Here is a 16366-nt window from a genome sequence, read left to right as displayed (position 1 = left end):
AGGAGAACACTTCAATCTCCCTGGACACTCAATAACAGACTTAAAAGTGGCCATTCTTCAACAGAAAAACTTCAAAAATAGACTTCAACGAGAAACTGCAGAACTGGAATTAATTTGTAAACTTGACACCATCAAATTAGACCTGAATAAAGGCTGGTAGTGGCTGAGTCATTACAAAATATAATTTTCCCTCTGTTGATATTCACCCCTTCTTGTCAACTGTTGGAAATGGGCCACATCCACCCGATTGAATTGGCCTCATTAGCACTGATCCCCCACTTGGTAATGAAACTCCCACCTTTTCATGTGCTGTATATTTATACCTGCCTACTGAATTTTTCACTCCATGCATCTGATGAAGTGGGTTATAGCCCACGAAAGCTTATGCCCAAATAAATTTGTTAGTCTCTAAGGTGCCACAAGGACTCCTCGTTGCTTCTGCTGATACAGACTAACACGGCTGCCACTCTGAAACCCAACAACTCATGAGCAGCCTGTGTTGCTTCAGCATGACTACTCTCACTGGAAGTAGCCTGGCTCGAATGGAGTAACTTGAGTGTACTAATGTGAGCTAACAATAACAGTGAAGACAAGCTGTGAATGTGTGGACCACCATGTCACTCCTGAAAGTACCATGCCATACTTGAAAAGAACATATAGGATGCAGAGATTCCACAGCATCAGCCTAACACTGAAGTATTGTTCAGAAAGGGTAATGTTTAGTACATGATCAAGAAGCATGTTGCTCAGAGTGAGGGCCTGATGGTTCTATTGAAAGTAATAGCATCCAGTTCTGACTTACAGAAGCATCTGAGTCACATAGACATTAGCCTAGTCACTCCTATACTTGTAGGTAATTCTCAAAATGAATTTGTTAGTCTCTAAGGTGCCACAAGTACCCCTCATTCTTTTTGCTGATACAGACTAACATGGCTACCACTCTGAATCCTATACTTGTGATATCCTTACAGACAGTGTTTATTTTCAGTACTTCTAGTAATGACATAGTTCAATACATCAGCTGCCACTAGAGGTAGCTGGTGTAATGCAGGCAGGTTAGGCATGGTTTGCAGGGGAAGAGAAATAAGAAGTTTTGAGGAGAGGAAATATGACCGTACAACCTTGCCCACTCCCAAGGGCTTGCCGACATGGTGCACCAGAGGGATGTAAATTGTAGAGCACTCTGAAGTGCTGTTCTCTAACTGCTCCATGCAGAGGTGACTGGTAACTGCTGATGGTGGGGAGGCAGGACTTACCGGTATGCAGGACTGTGGTCCTGAGCAGGCAGGGGTTCCTCGGGCAGAAGGGCTGGGGCCTTTAAATCCCCAAGCCTTTAAATCACTGCTGCTACCCTGGGGCTCCAGCGGTGATTTAAAGGGCCCTGGGCTCTGGCTTCAGTAGCAGCGGCTGGGAGCCCCGGGCCCTTTAAATCACCACCAGAGCCACATGGTAGCGGTAGCTGCGGTGGTGGCCGGGAGCCCCAAGTCCTTTAAATCACCACTGGAGCCCCATTGTAGTTGTAGCTGTGGCAGCGGCCGGGAGCCCTGGGGCTCTGGCGGCGATTTAAAGGGCCTGGGGCTCTGGCTGCTGCTGGGAGCCCCGTGCCCTTTAAATCATCGCCGGAGCCCCGGGGCTCCCAGCCTCCACTTCCCCAGGGCTCCGGCAGTGGGGCTCTGGCGGCGATTTAAAGGACCAGGGGCTTCAGCCGCTGCTTGGAACCCAGGGCCCTTTTAAATTGCCTGCTTGGGAAAGCTGCCCCCTGCCAGTACGGTTGTCTGTGTACCGGCTCTTGCTGGTATACCGGACCGGACTGTCTTACTTTCACCTCTGGGGGGAGGAGGGAAGGCACAATTTAAAGGTTCTGGTGGTATGCAGCAGTTCAGAGCAGGCATTCAAGAGACAAATGAGTTTTGATTTCTAGAGCTACTTTTGATGTCATGTTTTACAATAATATGTAATAGCAGATGGAGATTGTTCTAAAAGAGAGCTACACATGAAGAAGCTCTGGATTGCTCTGGCATATTCTATCAATTTGAGGAACAGAGATATTTTCAAACCAATCCCTTGATATGATCTTTTAGAGCTCTTGTGGTAATATCAGCACCCAGTAATTATGTCAGGAATCTGTTCTAATTTAACCCACTCTCCTGCTGGTAATAGCTTATCTAAAATAATAGCTTATCTAAAGTCACTTTAGATAAGCTATTACCAGCAGGAGAGTGGGTTTGTGTGGGGGTGTGTGTGTGTGTGAGAAAACCTGGATTTGTGCTGGAAATGGCCCAACTTGATTATCATACACATTGTAAGGAGAGTGATCACTTTAGATAAGCTATTACCAGCAGGAGAGTGGGGTGGGGGGGTATTTTTTCATGCTTTGTGTGTATAAAAAGATCTTCTACACTTTCCACAGTATGCATCCAATGAAGTGAGCTGTAGCTCACGAAAGCTTATGCTCAAATAAATTGGTTAGTCTCTAAGGTGCCACAAGTACTCCTTTTCTTTTTGCGAATACAGACTAACACGGCTGTTACTCTGAAACCTGTTGAACTGTAGTAACTGCAGCTGCTACCAGCTGGGTCTCAAATCACTGCTCTGGGCGCCACCTAGTCGGGCTCAGTGGGAGAGCTCAATGCTGGTGCCTTTTCCAGGCACATCACCCTCAACCGTGCTTGGAAGAAATCTGGGGGGCACGTAACGCTGCATTTCCCCCCACCCCGTGTGTCACTTATGGCCCCATGTAGACTCCATGAAACAGGAATACGTTAATGCATACTTTTAGAGAACATCAGTGGGGTCTATACTTTAGAGCACTTTACAACTCACTCCCCTCTGGTGCGCATTGCTGGACTGTGCTGACAAGCCTCAAGACTTCTTTTACATCTGGTGCTTTCTCACAGTAGGAGCAAAGGTCCAGATTCCAATTCCTAATTTTATTTTTGTTCTTTCCTACCTCTCCTCCTCTGTGGTTTGTTCTGCCCTGCTCTGCCCTTCCCTGTAAATCTCCTTGACTGTAGACCAGCCAACTGTGAGCAGCATCATGGGCAGCTCAACTTCTTCCTTCAAGCTCCAGAGACATTTCCTGTCTTTTCCCCTGCTCCTATCTGAAGGGAGAAAATGGAGGGAACTCTGATTGAAGGAGTGGGCTGAGGAGAAAAATTGAGTGACATTTTAGTAAGTGTCATTTGAAGAAACCTGACAGGGGCAAGAGAGGAGGGAGCTGTGGAAAGCAATTTGGCAGCAGGAGGGAAAAGGTGGGGATAGTCTTTGCTTCGTACACTTTGATGTCTTCAGCTTCTAGTAGTTGAGAGGTAGGTCGGGTAGTCAAAATATATGACAAAACCATTGGGTTCTGAACACCACTCCTCACAGAGCTGTCAGGAGCGCCGATACATTGAATCTGTGTGGTCCATTTCTGAGCTGCATCAATGTTTGACATTGTGTCAAAGCCATGAATGCTTGGCCAGCCAGAATGAAGTTTATTCTCTCATGTGCACATGAAAGTGGCAGAGCCAGAGAGGATAGAATATACTGTGTGCTTCATAGAAGTTAAATGAAACAAAATTCAAAAAGTCAAGAAGGATCGGTAACAAAACTGCCCAGTAGTGAACACACTAATGTGGGGAGAGTGCAGAATCATAGAAATAGTCATCAGAAACAGAAAAGGTATTGACTTCCTGTCAGTCAGGGATTCCTGATGATTCTTTTCCCTTACAGTGGTAATATTTCTTGTAATTAATTAGCAACTTTGATTACACAAAGCTGTTCTCATTAAATCTCAATTAAAATGTAATTCTAGGTTTCACCACAAGACTTTTGTGAGAAGATGTGGATCAACAATACCTACTTTTGGAATTATGAATGTGATGCACTTTCTGCATATGTGGCTTTGTGCAACAAACATAATATCTGCATTAAGTGGAGGACACCAGATTACTGTTGTAAGTAAATAACACCTACTCTATCTCCAGACATAATTTCCTATCACTGCAACATTTCTGTGTCTTGTATACTAGCCAGCAATTTTTTTTTAACATTATTGCTAGAAGATTTACCCTTTCAGTCACAGTCTTGTTAAATCATGGTAAAATTTCTTAAAACTCTAAAGTTATGCCTTTCATTAAATATGTTATAACTTAATTCTAATCTTGACTGAATTAGTCATGTGTATTCCTGAAGCATAATTTTGTAATTTATGTTGCTAAAAATGTAAAAAATATGCTTTTTATTATATAAACATTTTGCTCTTACTACATATTTTCTCCTTTGAAAATAAGAAAATGAAAGCAATACTTTGGTTCCTCTTTGTGTGTGACTTGTAGCTCTGGGTTGTCCTGATGGCAAGGAATACCAGCCTTGTGTGCAACCCTGTGCAGCCAAAACATGCCTAAATAAATGGTTCTATGAAGAATCCCTGTGCTCCTATTTAAGAGAAGATTGTGTATGTAAAAATGGAACTATTCTCCATAGAACAGACTCTGACCTCTGCATACCTGAAGAAAAATGTGGTAAGTAAAGCTGAGCAGAGTGGCTGAGTAGGTATGTTACTATAACCCACTGACTGGTGGGTTATATTGACATCTCATAGTAAGTTATGTACCCTATCTTTGCCCAGTCACCAGAGAATGTGAATCTGTTACAGCCCCAGGTATGGAGCTTGGCTCAAGCTTTAGCTCAAGCTGTAGAAATTCATGCTTTCAGCTGTGGAGGTCCTTGGTGCAATTGCTATTGTTGGTCGAAGGACCATTACAGTAGGATGTTCTTTCTGTGTTTCTACAACTTGTTCCCTCTCTTAGCACACCCAGGAAGGAAAACAAGGAATAGTTCCTGTCCTCTATATTGAGTGGCTTTGTGTCCACCCTTTGTTCAAGAAGTTTGTAATTTGCGGGTGCTTTTGGGCCAGCAGCTGTTCCTGCCAGCTTGTTCTGGGGGGACTAGGCTTCTAGGCTAATGGCTTTTTGGGAGTCCCGGTTCCTGGGGTCTGCAGCTCCAGGGCACTCCACCAAGCAGACTGTACCAGAGTCGAAGAATTTAAAAATGTTTGGCTTTTGTTCTGAGTTGAAACAAAACTAAATTTAGAAATACTGGAATCCTCCTTGACAGTTTTAGTTATAATCCTGTGTTAACATTCAGACTAATTACCACTGAGTCATACTGGAAAATGGATATAATTAGCTCCATTACCTGGGGTTTTTAGAACTCAAAACTGTGGTAACTTAACCTGTTTTTTTAGGCAGTGTCAGGAACAAATCAATGGGGACACAGCTCCTCTGTCTGATAAATGATTGGTACAAACAAGAGTGATTTCACTGAAAGCTCCTTCTTTACTGAGTCTCACGCACATATACAGATACATATACAGGTTTAGAGCATCCCAGATTATAGTTACCCAAAGTTTGAGATGGTTTCCAGTGATCAACAGCCAGGCTTTCAGGGGCTCTCCTTTTGTCCACCTGCTTGGGGAGATGTCAGTCTTTGCTCAAAGAAAAGCTTCCTTGAACTGTTCCAAAGTGTATTTTTGTACTTAAATTTTATAGCTAATTTAAATAGTGCACATAACTTATAGGCACTCCGAGTGGGTCACCAATTTTTTTAGCTTTAGCAAATTCCTCATTTTTTATTAGCAAAACATTTTTAGTATTTGTAGCTATAACAACAACAAAACATACGTTAGGGGCACTTAAAATCAAGGTTGGCTATTTACATACGCCTCTCCATTTTCATGGTCGGTTAACTTTCTGTCTCATCCTCCCATTCTAATTAGCAAAACTGCAATCATGCAGCTATTTGGCCTTGCCTTTCAAAGTCCTAACAATTATTTTTAATGATATGGTATTTGGTTTTCAGCTAATAGTGTCTGGATACACAAAATGACTGCATTTATGTTAAATTTAATTCTCCCACAAAACAGCCAATGTGTAAAGGGAATGGTAGTGTCTATTTGGATCAAATGGTTTTGAATGCCAGTCACGGGTAGGAAGCTTAGGCTGAAGTTTATTTTGTGGTATTGTTTTTGAGTTATAAATAGATTCAAGGAAGGAAGTGAGGTTGGGCACTTACTCAGGGTTTGTGGCTCTGTGAGCATGAGGTAGAAAGATTCAGGCCATTCAAATCTAGGTTATGACAGCAAATGCTTCTTAGAGGACCTAAATGACACGAAGAGGTATCAGAGAGACAAGCTGAGTGAGGTAATGTCTTTCATTGCACCAACTTCTGTTGGTGAGAGGAGACAAGCTTTAGAGTCACAAATAAAAGATATTACCTCACCCACCTTGTCTTTCTAGTGTCCTGGGACCGACACAGCTATAACTACACTGCATACAAGGACGTATCATTAGAGAGGTAACTTCTGATGTAACTGGGACCCAGACAATTCAAGGCTGTAAAGTTAGTCACTGACTCCTTGAATTTATCCCAGAAGGAAAGAGGAAGTATGTGCAGAAACTTGAACTCTGGTGTTATGCACATCAGCTATCATACCATTCAGTGGAGCTGGCATTCTATACCATCTAGAGTTTCTGTTAATAGAATAGATCAATTAAATTAGTAATTTTCAATGTATCAGACTCAATCATGTTTTAGAAAACAATGCAGACCTTTCAATTAAATACTTGATAAAATATTGCATATCCTTTCATGCCATGAGGCTTTCCAGCTGACACGTTATTTGTACTAGTCTGGAATAAAACTGTTCTAAATACATGTCTCAAGGATGTAATATTTTTCTTCCTTAGCATGTACAGATAATGAAGGACAGCCTCGTTCTGCTGGAGAGGTTTGGAATGGGTCCATTAAAGGGTGTTGTATGTATAACTGTTTGGAGAATGGAAGTGTTATTGCTATAGAACCTGAATGCAGTGAAGACCCACTACCAGTCTGTGAGCGGGAAGGTGAAGTTATCATTAATGTCATTGAAGAGCGGGCTTGCTGTCCAAAGAAAGTTTGCGGTATGTATGCAGCCAAACATATTTTCCATAACAAGAGTGCTAAGGAGGTGTTTAAACATTTATTGACATGGATTGATTTGCAGGCAGGGTTCAGGGTAAAACTTTAAAAAATGCCTAATTGACTTAAGAGTGAAAACCCTATTTTAAAAAGTGACTTAGGGTATGTCTACACTGCAACTAAACATCAGTGGCTGGCCTGCATCAGCTGGCTTGGGCTCATGGGGCTGAGGCTGTGGGATTGTAAAATTGCAGTATAGACATTTGGGCTCAGGCTGGACCCTGACCTATGGGGCCCTCCCCCCTCGTGGGGTCCCAGTGCTTGGTCTCTAGCGCAAGCCCAAACATGTTTAGTTGTAGGCACACCTGTAGGCACGTAGGACTGAAGTCTCTCAGAAAATCAATGGGATTTAAGCTCCGAATTGTCTTAGTCGCTTTTGAAAATGGGACTCAGGTTTCTAAGGCTATGTCTACACTAGAGACCTTACACCAGCCCAGCTGTACCACTGCAGCTGCACTGCTGTAAGGTCTCCTTTGTAGCCATTCTCTGCTGATGGGCAAGAGCTCTCCTGTCGGCATAATTAAACCACCTCCAAAGAGCGATGGTAGCTATGTCGGTGTGAGAGCATCCCCCACTGACAAAGCGCTGTCCACACCAGCACTTCTGTCGGTGTAACTTATGTCAGTCAGGGGTGTGTTTTTTCATACCCCTGACTGACAAAAGTTTTAATGACAAAAGTGCTAGTGTAGACATAGTGTAGGCTAATTTTACATAGGCCAAACTCTCCTAAACAGTTTGCAGATTATTCCTATCTTGGAAGGGATATGATAGAACAGGCCTCACACTTAGGGTCAATGCTGAGCTTTTAAATAGAAGAGTGTGGACATGTCTGCACGAACAATTAACCACAGCAAGCTGGAGTGTGAATCTACTCTGCATTAGCCTGCCGCAGGGTAACTACCCGTGTGGACCCTTTTGATGCACGTTAACAGTTTGTTAATGCTCTTTGAGCGAGTCCAAAGAGGACTAGAGCAAAGTGCTCTACAAGCTGTTAACATGCATCAGCAGAGTGCACATGGACAGTTAGACTGCAGCAGGCTAGTGCGGGGTCGATTCACACCCCAGCTTGCCATGGTATAAATGTCCATGTAGACAAACCCTAAGGTAATTCTCCCTAGTTGTTGCACATTACGTATTCTATTGTGCAAATAATAAATAATGGTATTATTGATAACAGTACTGGCGATAGGCCGAAACACAGATTGCTGTCCGCTAGTGCTAGGTTTATTATGTACACAGAGTAGTCCCACAGTCCCTGCCCTGAAGAGTTTAAAATCTAAATAGATAAGTCATAGGGTGAGACAAAGGAAATGTTATGACTGACCACAGTTTTGCATGTGGGAGCTGAGATAGAGAGACTTGGCCAAGGAAACACAAGAAGACTTTGGCAGAGCCAGGAACTGAATCCAAATGTCCTTGATCCCATGTCCTCTGCCTTAATGACAATACTGTTCTTCATCTTATGTAGTTAACTATTTTATTTTCTATTTCCATCAGTGAGCTGCCAGCACAGTGGAATGCCTTGTTAGAATCTTCATGATTCTACATGTTTGCACCACTGCTTCTTCTAAGTGAATCATGCATTGGCATGTTACTGTTTTCCCAGAAAGCAGCTTAGTGTCAGTTGATGGCCAGATGCTAGCTTTCTGTCTGTCCATGTTTCTTACCAAAAGAAGCATGGGTCTAGTATTTGATACATTAGTCATAAGATGCTTTTTTTAATGTCTTAATGAAATATTTTTGTGGAAATAGAGGGCAAATGGGATAGCTGAACTGGTATTTTCACTCTCTAGATAGCTACCTGTAACCACTTGCCAGTTATCAACCAATGTAATCTCTATTCACATTCATACACATGTGAATATTTGCATATGCCATATTTTTTTTCAGAATGTAACATGACTTTGTGTGAGGCTATTATTCCAACATGCAAAAATGGTGAAAAATTGATGGTAGGCTATAGCACCCTTTCCTGCTGTCCACAATACCAATGTGGTAAGTGATATATGGAGACAAGATTAAAAGCATATTTCCCATCCCTACATTACCTGGGGTAATTGTACCAAACGACAATTCTGCCTGTATTAACAGATCACCATAAATAACTTCTGAGAAATGTTTCTACTCTCTTCCTCAGGTTGTTTCTGCTCTGTTCCTTAGGGTTTATACTTTTTTTTTGTATTTCTTCTGTCAGTTTTGATTTACAATCAATTTAGTTTTGTTTAGATAAGAGAAGAGAAAATGAAAAAAAAAAGTAATTAAGGAAAATACCTTTTTCTATTGTAGGATTATTCATGTGACTTTTTATTAGAGATACTGACTTGTCTTTTATGTAGAATGTGATCCCTTAGCATGTCCCAATGCTCCCCGTCCAGAGTGCAGAGAGGACCAATTTATTGTTGAAGCAAAACAGGAAGATCCTTGTTGTTTCTCTTATCTGTGTGGTAAGAAGCCTTTACTATTCTAGCTTTCTTGTTGGTAGACAGGATATTATAGCGCAGTGGTTCTCAACCTTTTCTCATTTGAGGACCCCTAGAAAATTTTGAATAGTGGTGCCAGACCCCTTTGGAAATCTATTGTCTGTGTATATATAGGTGAATTCTGTTCAGTCAGTTTTCAGTCTGTCTTTTATGGACTCCTTAGACGTATCTGCAGACCCCCCGGGGATACTTGGACCACAGGTTGAGAACCACTGTTATTAGGTTATCTACAAATAAGAAAAGACAGGTCTCTAGTTGCATACTTGATAAGGTTGCCTGAGAATGCTGTCACAGGATTGGCCTGGGCAGACACTTGGCTATAAATTCCACTTGCATGTATTGTTTTGCAATTTAGGACCTTTATTCCTAGGTTACTTTTTTAAATATTACTGCTGAACTGCACACTAAAGAATGATGCCATTTTATACACAAGTACAGAAATTGGGCTTGTCTGAAAATATTTGGACATATTTCATTTATAGAATTATGTGACCTTTGCCTTCAATCTGCAGCTTCGTTATTATTGCCCACTGACAGTCATTTTTTCAGTCCATGTAGCAACAGTCTGAGCATAAATCTCAACACTAGACAAAGTAATAGGTACATCCATTACTGTATCATTACTTTCAATTATCTATTTTGTTTGAATGTGTTAGTCAATAAAAGTTTCTTAGATACCCAGATGGCTGGCTAGCTTGCAGGCAGGCAGGCACAGTAGAAGAACATGGGTAGAATAAAGCTCCTATGTAACAACTTTCTGATGATATATTTTAAACTTTGTATTTGGTTTATTCTTTTTAACTTTAGTTTGTGAATCTTGCATTGAGCCTGTTCCTTTATGTAATGAGGGGGAAATTCTCACAGTAGATCTTGGCACCATGCATTCCTGTTGTCCTCGTTACCACTGTGGTAAGTTTAGCTGTTTTTAATTTAAAGGTTTTCCTATATCTGGTAAACATTATATGCTGTGTATTTTTTTTCAGCTGATTCAACACTTTCCATCTAAAGTTGAATTTATCCAAATGTTAAAAATATAGTTTTATAAAATGTTCAGTATTGTATAATGTCCTACGTTATTACAGTATTCTGGCATCCCTTTCACAGGTTGTCCTTAATAGACTCTGAAGAAGTTTCAGTTTTCACAGATATCCCCATGCATTAGCATTGCAACAAGGAGTGAAATGTTGTTCACTACCATTGCTGAAGTGACTCGGTGCCTCTGGTCAGCCAGCGTCTACTGACACCTTATCTAGCAACTGTTTACAGATATACAGCTAGAGCACTCCTGTAACTACTAGTGATTTTGGGTGCCCAACTTGAGTCACTTTCATGGAGCAAGATTTTCAGATGATTTGCGTTCAGCAGACTTTGAAAATGTAAAACCCTTTAAGGAGATTCAAGTTGGGCATCAAAAATTGAGATAACCAAAATCGCTAACTTTTGGAAATCTTGGCCTGTCTCTCTATTTATCCCTTGTACAGTGTCAAGAACGCTGTTGGACCTTAACAAATATTAAATCATAATAACAAAATTCTATGAAAAACCTTCAATGTTGTTAGAATAGTTTATCTAAGGAAATATGAGCTGAAAACATGTTGAGCCATGTCATTTCCCCCCATTTAGTTTGTGATGAGAACCGTTGTTCAGTGCCTCTTCTGAACTGCACAGCTGACATGCAACTTGTGAAAGAGAAAGTACCTGGACAGTGTTGTCCAGGCTGGCACTGTGGTAACTATTTTTCATTCTTCTACTAGTTACTTATTAATAAAAGTTAATGTCTTTTGACTGATACATTTTTGTTGCTCTCTTCTCAGAATGTAGCTGTGAAAATTTTACTATACCAACCTGTAAAGTGGTAAGAAAATTTTCTTTAGATGTTACTTAATAACATCCAGTATTCCACCCCCCCTTTCTTTTTATGCGCTATTGTTTCTATCCCTTCCTTGAATTTGTCATCACAGGCTATGGGATTGGGGCTATCAATACTGCCTGTCATATATTTGCCAGTACATGGATTATAAAATGGGGAGGTGTTGAAACACTGTCTCCTATCTTCCAAATCCAGCTTGTAACCCCCTATTTTAGATCCTGTGTTGCGACCATCAATCCACTGGAGAAGCTTCATTTTGTGTTTTTTAAGCAGACCTAACTGAAGGGAAGAAAATGTAATCTTACTTTGTTCAATACTGACTAGGATCAACATGCTTAAAATTTTACCAGTTACAAAATTAATTTTTGTTATTGAAAGAAATCAACTTTATGAACATGCTTTGTTTCTAGAGGAATGTTGGCTTGTTTTGTTAATTATATATGCTTCCTATGAAAGTTATTAAATATCTTTGACCTTTGTAACGTATGAGAGTTTAGATATACTGTCCTCTTCTCTCATTTTCTATTTTGTTTTAAACAAAATAGTTGCTATAACCTGGAAAATGCGTGATAACGAATGATGTAACTCTGAACTATCACTGTGATGAAAGGCATACTTTCCCATCACATGCCCTCCCCCAGATGAGTAGAGCCCTGCATGGATACCAAATTTATATCCACAGATGCAGATATCTATGGCAGCCATCCCTGGTCGTGAGTGTGTCCAGGAGCATGCGAGCCGCTTGCACACACTAGTGTGACCAGTGACAGCTGCTAATGAGCCTGGTGCCTGCCCCAGTGGGCAGGGCTGGCCAGTACAGCCATGCTGATGGAGCTGCCCAGGCAGGGCACTGGTTCCTGGAAGTGGATGCCAAACATGCTGCAACCTTTGCTGCTGCCGTTCCTGGAAGAACCCTGCAGCTCTGTGGATATCTGCTTTATATCCACAGATACGATATAAATTTTGTATCGTGCAGGGCTCTACATATAAGGAACATGTAATGTGGATATAATGCAAGAAATGTAATATAGGTCATAACAGGCCAAATTCTGAATCATTTGCAAGAGATGTACGGTGGTACAGAATTTTGACAATACGCTAAAGTCATGGAGGAGGTTTCAGAGCTGTCAAAGTGGTATTTTATGACCAGATATACCTTTATTATTAAAATAACCAGGATTTATCACTTGAAAATATATCCAAAATAAAAGAGAGAGAGATTTTTTAAAAAATAAACTAATTAAAACTGAGACAAGGTGGGTAAGGTAATATTATTTTTTCAAACCAACTTCTGTGGGTGAAAGAGGCAAGTTTCATCTCAAAACAAAGGTCTTCTTCAGGTCAGTATTAATTCAAACTGACATTAAGCTACACTGTCATTATCTTCAGACCAAAAGGAAGTGTACCACTTAGCTGTTGTTAATATGGCAACCATACTGTCTATTGTAATGGATTGTGATTTTCTCTTTCTCAAAGCTTAGGCTGGAGTGGCAGTAGTTTTGTATGTTTTAAGAGAAGGGTGTCTCTTGTAAGCTTTATAAGTTGTGTTTGATGTATTTGACTCTGAAACTGTTTCTTGCTACACAGGGAGAGGTTCAAAAAATAGACGACAGCATTTACAGTGCTTGTGGATGCATGCAGTACATCTGTGGTAATTTTTTTTTCTTTTTAACCTTATTAATTTTTGTTTTACTAAACAAAAGCACACAAGTAATGCAGCAATGGGCCAACACTGGCCTTCTAAAGTGGAAACGCTAAAGTGACTTTATATCTACAGTGTATAATGTCTCAATGTTAATTCTAAAGATAGACATTTAATTGGCGAAAGGCTACATTTTTGTGATTTGCAGACTAAATATATGTATCATTAGATTAGCACAGTGTTAAATATTAGAGAAATGCAGAAAATATGAAGACTTACTTCAGCCCCAGCCCAGGAATATAATTGACATTATGTAGTGCATTTTATAGCTTTTCAAGGGTTGTTTTTTTTAAGCGGTGTTATGTTGCAGGGTTTCTTTTCCTTCCAAATACTAGGAAAGTCCCCATCCTATCCAGTTTAACAATTAAATTCCAAATCAAGTGTAAAACATGGACACAAATCTTTCATGTATGTGCTGATACTGAGCTACCAGCCCCAAATATGGGATTGATGAGTGGGAAAAATCTCCCCCCTACCCCCCTGTCTTGGGGCAGAGGGACTTGGGGGAGAAATGTTTGGTTAGACTGCCGGCAGAATACATTATTCCCAGAAGGGAGATTAAGGGGGGAGAGCCCACGCCTGAGAAATGCCCCCTCACCCATCTCAATGGGTTAGGAGGGACATAATTGGTTGGACCAGAAAAAGGACTGCATTGCTCCTGGAAGAGAGGGGGAAGGTGGGGAGCACATGCCCCAAAATGCCAGACCTGGGCGCCAGTTTGTTGTATCCCATTGGTTAGCCAGGAGGGAAGAGTGAGAGCTGATTGGCTCCTGTGCCCCTCCCTAAAATAATTTAAACTTTTCCTTAGCCTTCAGGAGCCCCCTTGGCTCTTCAGCTGCTCTGCCCTTCCTCCCTGTCATGTAGATAGGGAGCTGTGTTTCCAGGCTGCTACGGGTGTGACTGATCGCCTGGCTATGGGATACGGGAGGAATTTTTTTCCTGATGAGCCAAAGTGGCAGAGATCTGGTGTGTTTTTTGCCTTCCTCAAAGCATTATGGACCTGCAGTTGGGATGAAGAAGAATGGCATTTGGAAGTCTGATATTAAAGGATAATATAGGAATTTTCAGTTTGTTTCAGCTTGCAGCTAGTATCCAGTATGGATAAAAGCTAAAAGGGCTATGTCCCAGAGGCAAATGAGACCTGGGATTTTTGCTGGTGGACCTTGTGCCTGTAAGAAGGGGAGGCCTGAAATCTTTGCAGACCAAGGTCCCTGTGTTGGTACTCTGCTCAGTTTGTAAGGTAGGAGGTGAGGATGAGAGGAGGTAGACTGAAGGGTCTACCCTGGGTTCTTGGTTATCTGGTGGGAGCCCTGTAATCTTGCACTGGACCCAGCTAAATGGCTGATGTGGGAGATGGATGGGTGTATACTACCCCTATCCAGCTGTAAGTGAATACAGTTGCAGGCTGTTGCTTAAAATCCATCCCAGTAACTTTTTCTTTTCCCTGTATGTCCTGAGCAGTGCCCCACATGCTTGGGAAGAGCACATTGCCTCCTGCCTAGGAAGCTCTCCCACAACTAAATACACCTCTACCCTGATATAACGCGACCTGATATAACACAAATTCAGATATAACGCTGTAAAGCAGTGCTCGGGGGGAGGGGGGGGGCTGGCTGCACGCTCAGGTGGATCAAAGCAAGTCTGATATAACGCGGTTTCACCTATAACGCGGTAAGATTTTTTGGCTCCCGAGGACAGCGTTATATCGGGGTAGAAGTGTATACACATCTGAATGTGGCATATTTAAAGTGCAGAGGGTAAATTCAGCACTGACTTTTGTCTCCATAGAACTCTATCAAAGTAAGTGGGATTGCACTGGATGTAAAGGAACATAGAATTTGTCCCCAGGATGGGAAGTCAAGGGTCTTGCTTTGAACGATGCCTACTTGCAGCAGTAAACTTCAAAATTGTCACAAAGTGCTGGATCTTGTCCTAGTTGTTTGAATGAGATTCTGATAATTTGCTTAATTGAAAACATTATCCTAATGACCCACTTTTTTTTATCATTATTATTATTATTATCAGAAAAGGATGATGTATGTGTATTCCAAGAAGTAACTGTGCTGAATCCTGGACAATCTATGATTCAGTATTTGGATGAAAATCTTTGTTACACAGTACAGTGTTTACAAGAAAAAGATCACAGCACAGGATATCATGCCATGGATTTTACAGTTGTGAACTGTTCCCAACAATGTGATGCTGTGAGTGTTTTTAAATGCCATTCTGATGTAACTTGTGAACAAAACTGTCCTAATTACAGATTATGACAATTGAATAGAGGAAGCTTAACAATACATCTATCCAGCAAATGGAATAATAAGAACTTGGCTTAACGGCAGTACCCTTGTGTTTGTTGGGTGGTGGCCTATGACAAATATTGCTTTAGTGAGGTTTTTTTTATTTAAGTTTTATAAACACATTTTTCATTTTGACATTCAGAAGTTGCCAGGAACAAAGAGAGTTTTTTTCAAATCGCAAGTCTGTTATTTAAAAATAATAGTTGCATGGCAAAAAGCTATAAGCAGCAGGTAAGAAATCTGTGCATATTTTAGCAGGCTGTGTGTGAAGACAGCACAAGAAACTAGAGAAGTAGTAACTTTGATACAGTATTCGCCACTTGGGTTCCAGTTCAGTGGGAATATTTACATTCAATTCAAGTCTTCACTCCAAAGTATATGACAAACAAGACAGATAAGAAATTTCATTGCCTACTGTACAGCACACAGCACATATACTTTGCCTGCTCTAGTGTTCAGGAAATTGAAGAGTAAATGAAAGTGCAGGCCTGAGGAAAAATATAGATTAATATTGGGGAATCTGGCTAACAGTTAGGCTGCAAATGGCTTGCAAGTTGTAAGTAGAAATGGACCTGAACTGCAAAATTTCAGAAATGGATATTGATCCCTATCCGCTTTCTGAAAGTTCATGGAGCATTCAGATCTGGGGTTTTGGTTAGGGGTCTTCTCTTAGGGCTTGTCTACATGGTGCTGCAGTCTGGACTATGGGGCTGTGATTTGCAGAGCCTTCTAAACTGCCCCATGTCGACTGCTGACATGAACTAAAAGGTCAGGGACTACATTAAAGTGAACTCTGTACCTTTTAGTCCATGACAGTAGGGTCTACATGGGGCACTTAGAGTGCTCTACAAATCACACCCTGTGGTCTGGACCGTGGTGCTGCATAGACAGCCCTTAGTTGTGAAGTATTTAACCTTTAAAATGTAGACACTAGCTTATTTCTGCTAAAGAATTTTAAACCATTCCTCTGACTACATTTTCTCATATTTGAACATTATGTCATTTGGGACAT

At 41.1% G+C, this 16366-nt stretch overlaps 1 protein-coding gene across 1 annotated transcript in view; it reads left to right on the top strand.

Moving 5' to 3' along the window:
- The window catches only part of OTOGL (otogelin like), a 129159-nt gene that overhangs the window by 98229 nt on the left and 14564 nt on the right, over positions 1-16366 (top strand). The window contains exons 43-52 of the mRNA XM_073338544.2: positions 3797-3938; positions 4320-4505; positions 6732-6944; positions 8893-8997; positions 9339-9446; positions 10290-10391; positions 11106-11210; positions 11297-11337; positions 12940-13003; positions 15080-15258. Coding sequence (XP_073194645.2) covers positions 3797-3938; positions 4320-4505; positions 6732-6944; positions 8893-8997; positions 9339-9446; positions 10290-10391; positions 11106-11210; positions 11297-11337; positions 12940-13003; positions 15080-15258 — 1245 coding nt within the window. The remainder of the gene's footprint in view (positions 1-3796; positions 3939-4319; positions 4506-6731; positions 6945-8892; positions 8998-9338; positions 9447-10289; positions 10392-11105; positions 11211-11296; positions 11338-12939; positions 13004-15079; positions 15259-16366) is intronic.

The sequence above is a fragment of the Lepidochelys kempii genome, chromosome 1, assembly GCF_965140285.1.
Source record: "Lepidochelys kempii isolate rLepKem1 chromosome 1, rLepKem1.hap1, whole genome shotgun sequence".
NCBI classification, from domain to species: Eukaryota; Metazoa; Chordata; order Testudines; family Cheloniidae; genus Lepidochelys; species Lepidochelys kempii.
Note: the sequence above shows the minus strand (reverse complement) of the source record. Positions and strands in the feature narration are given on the sequence as shown.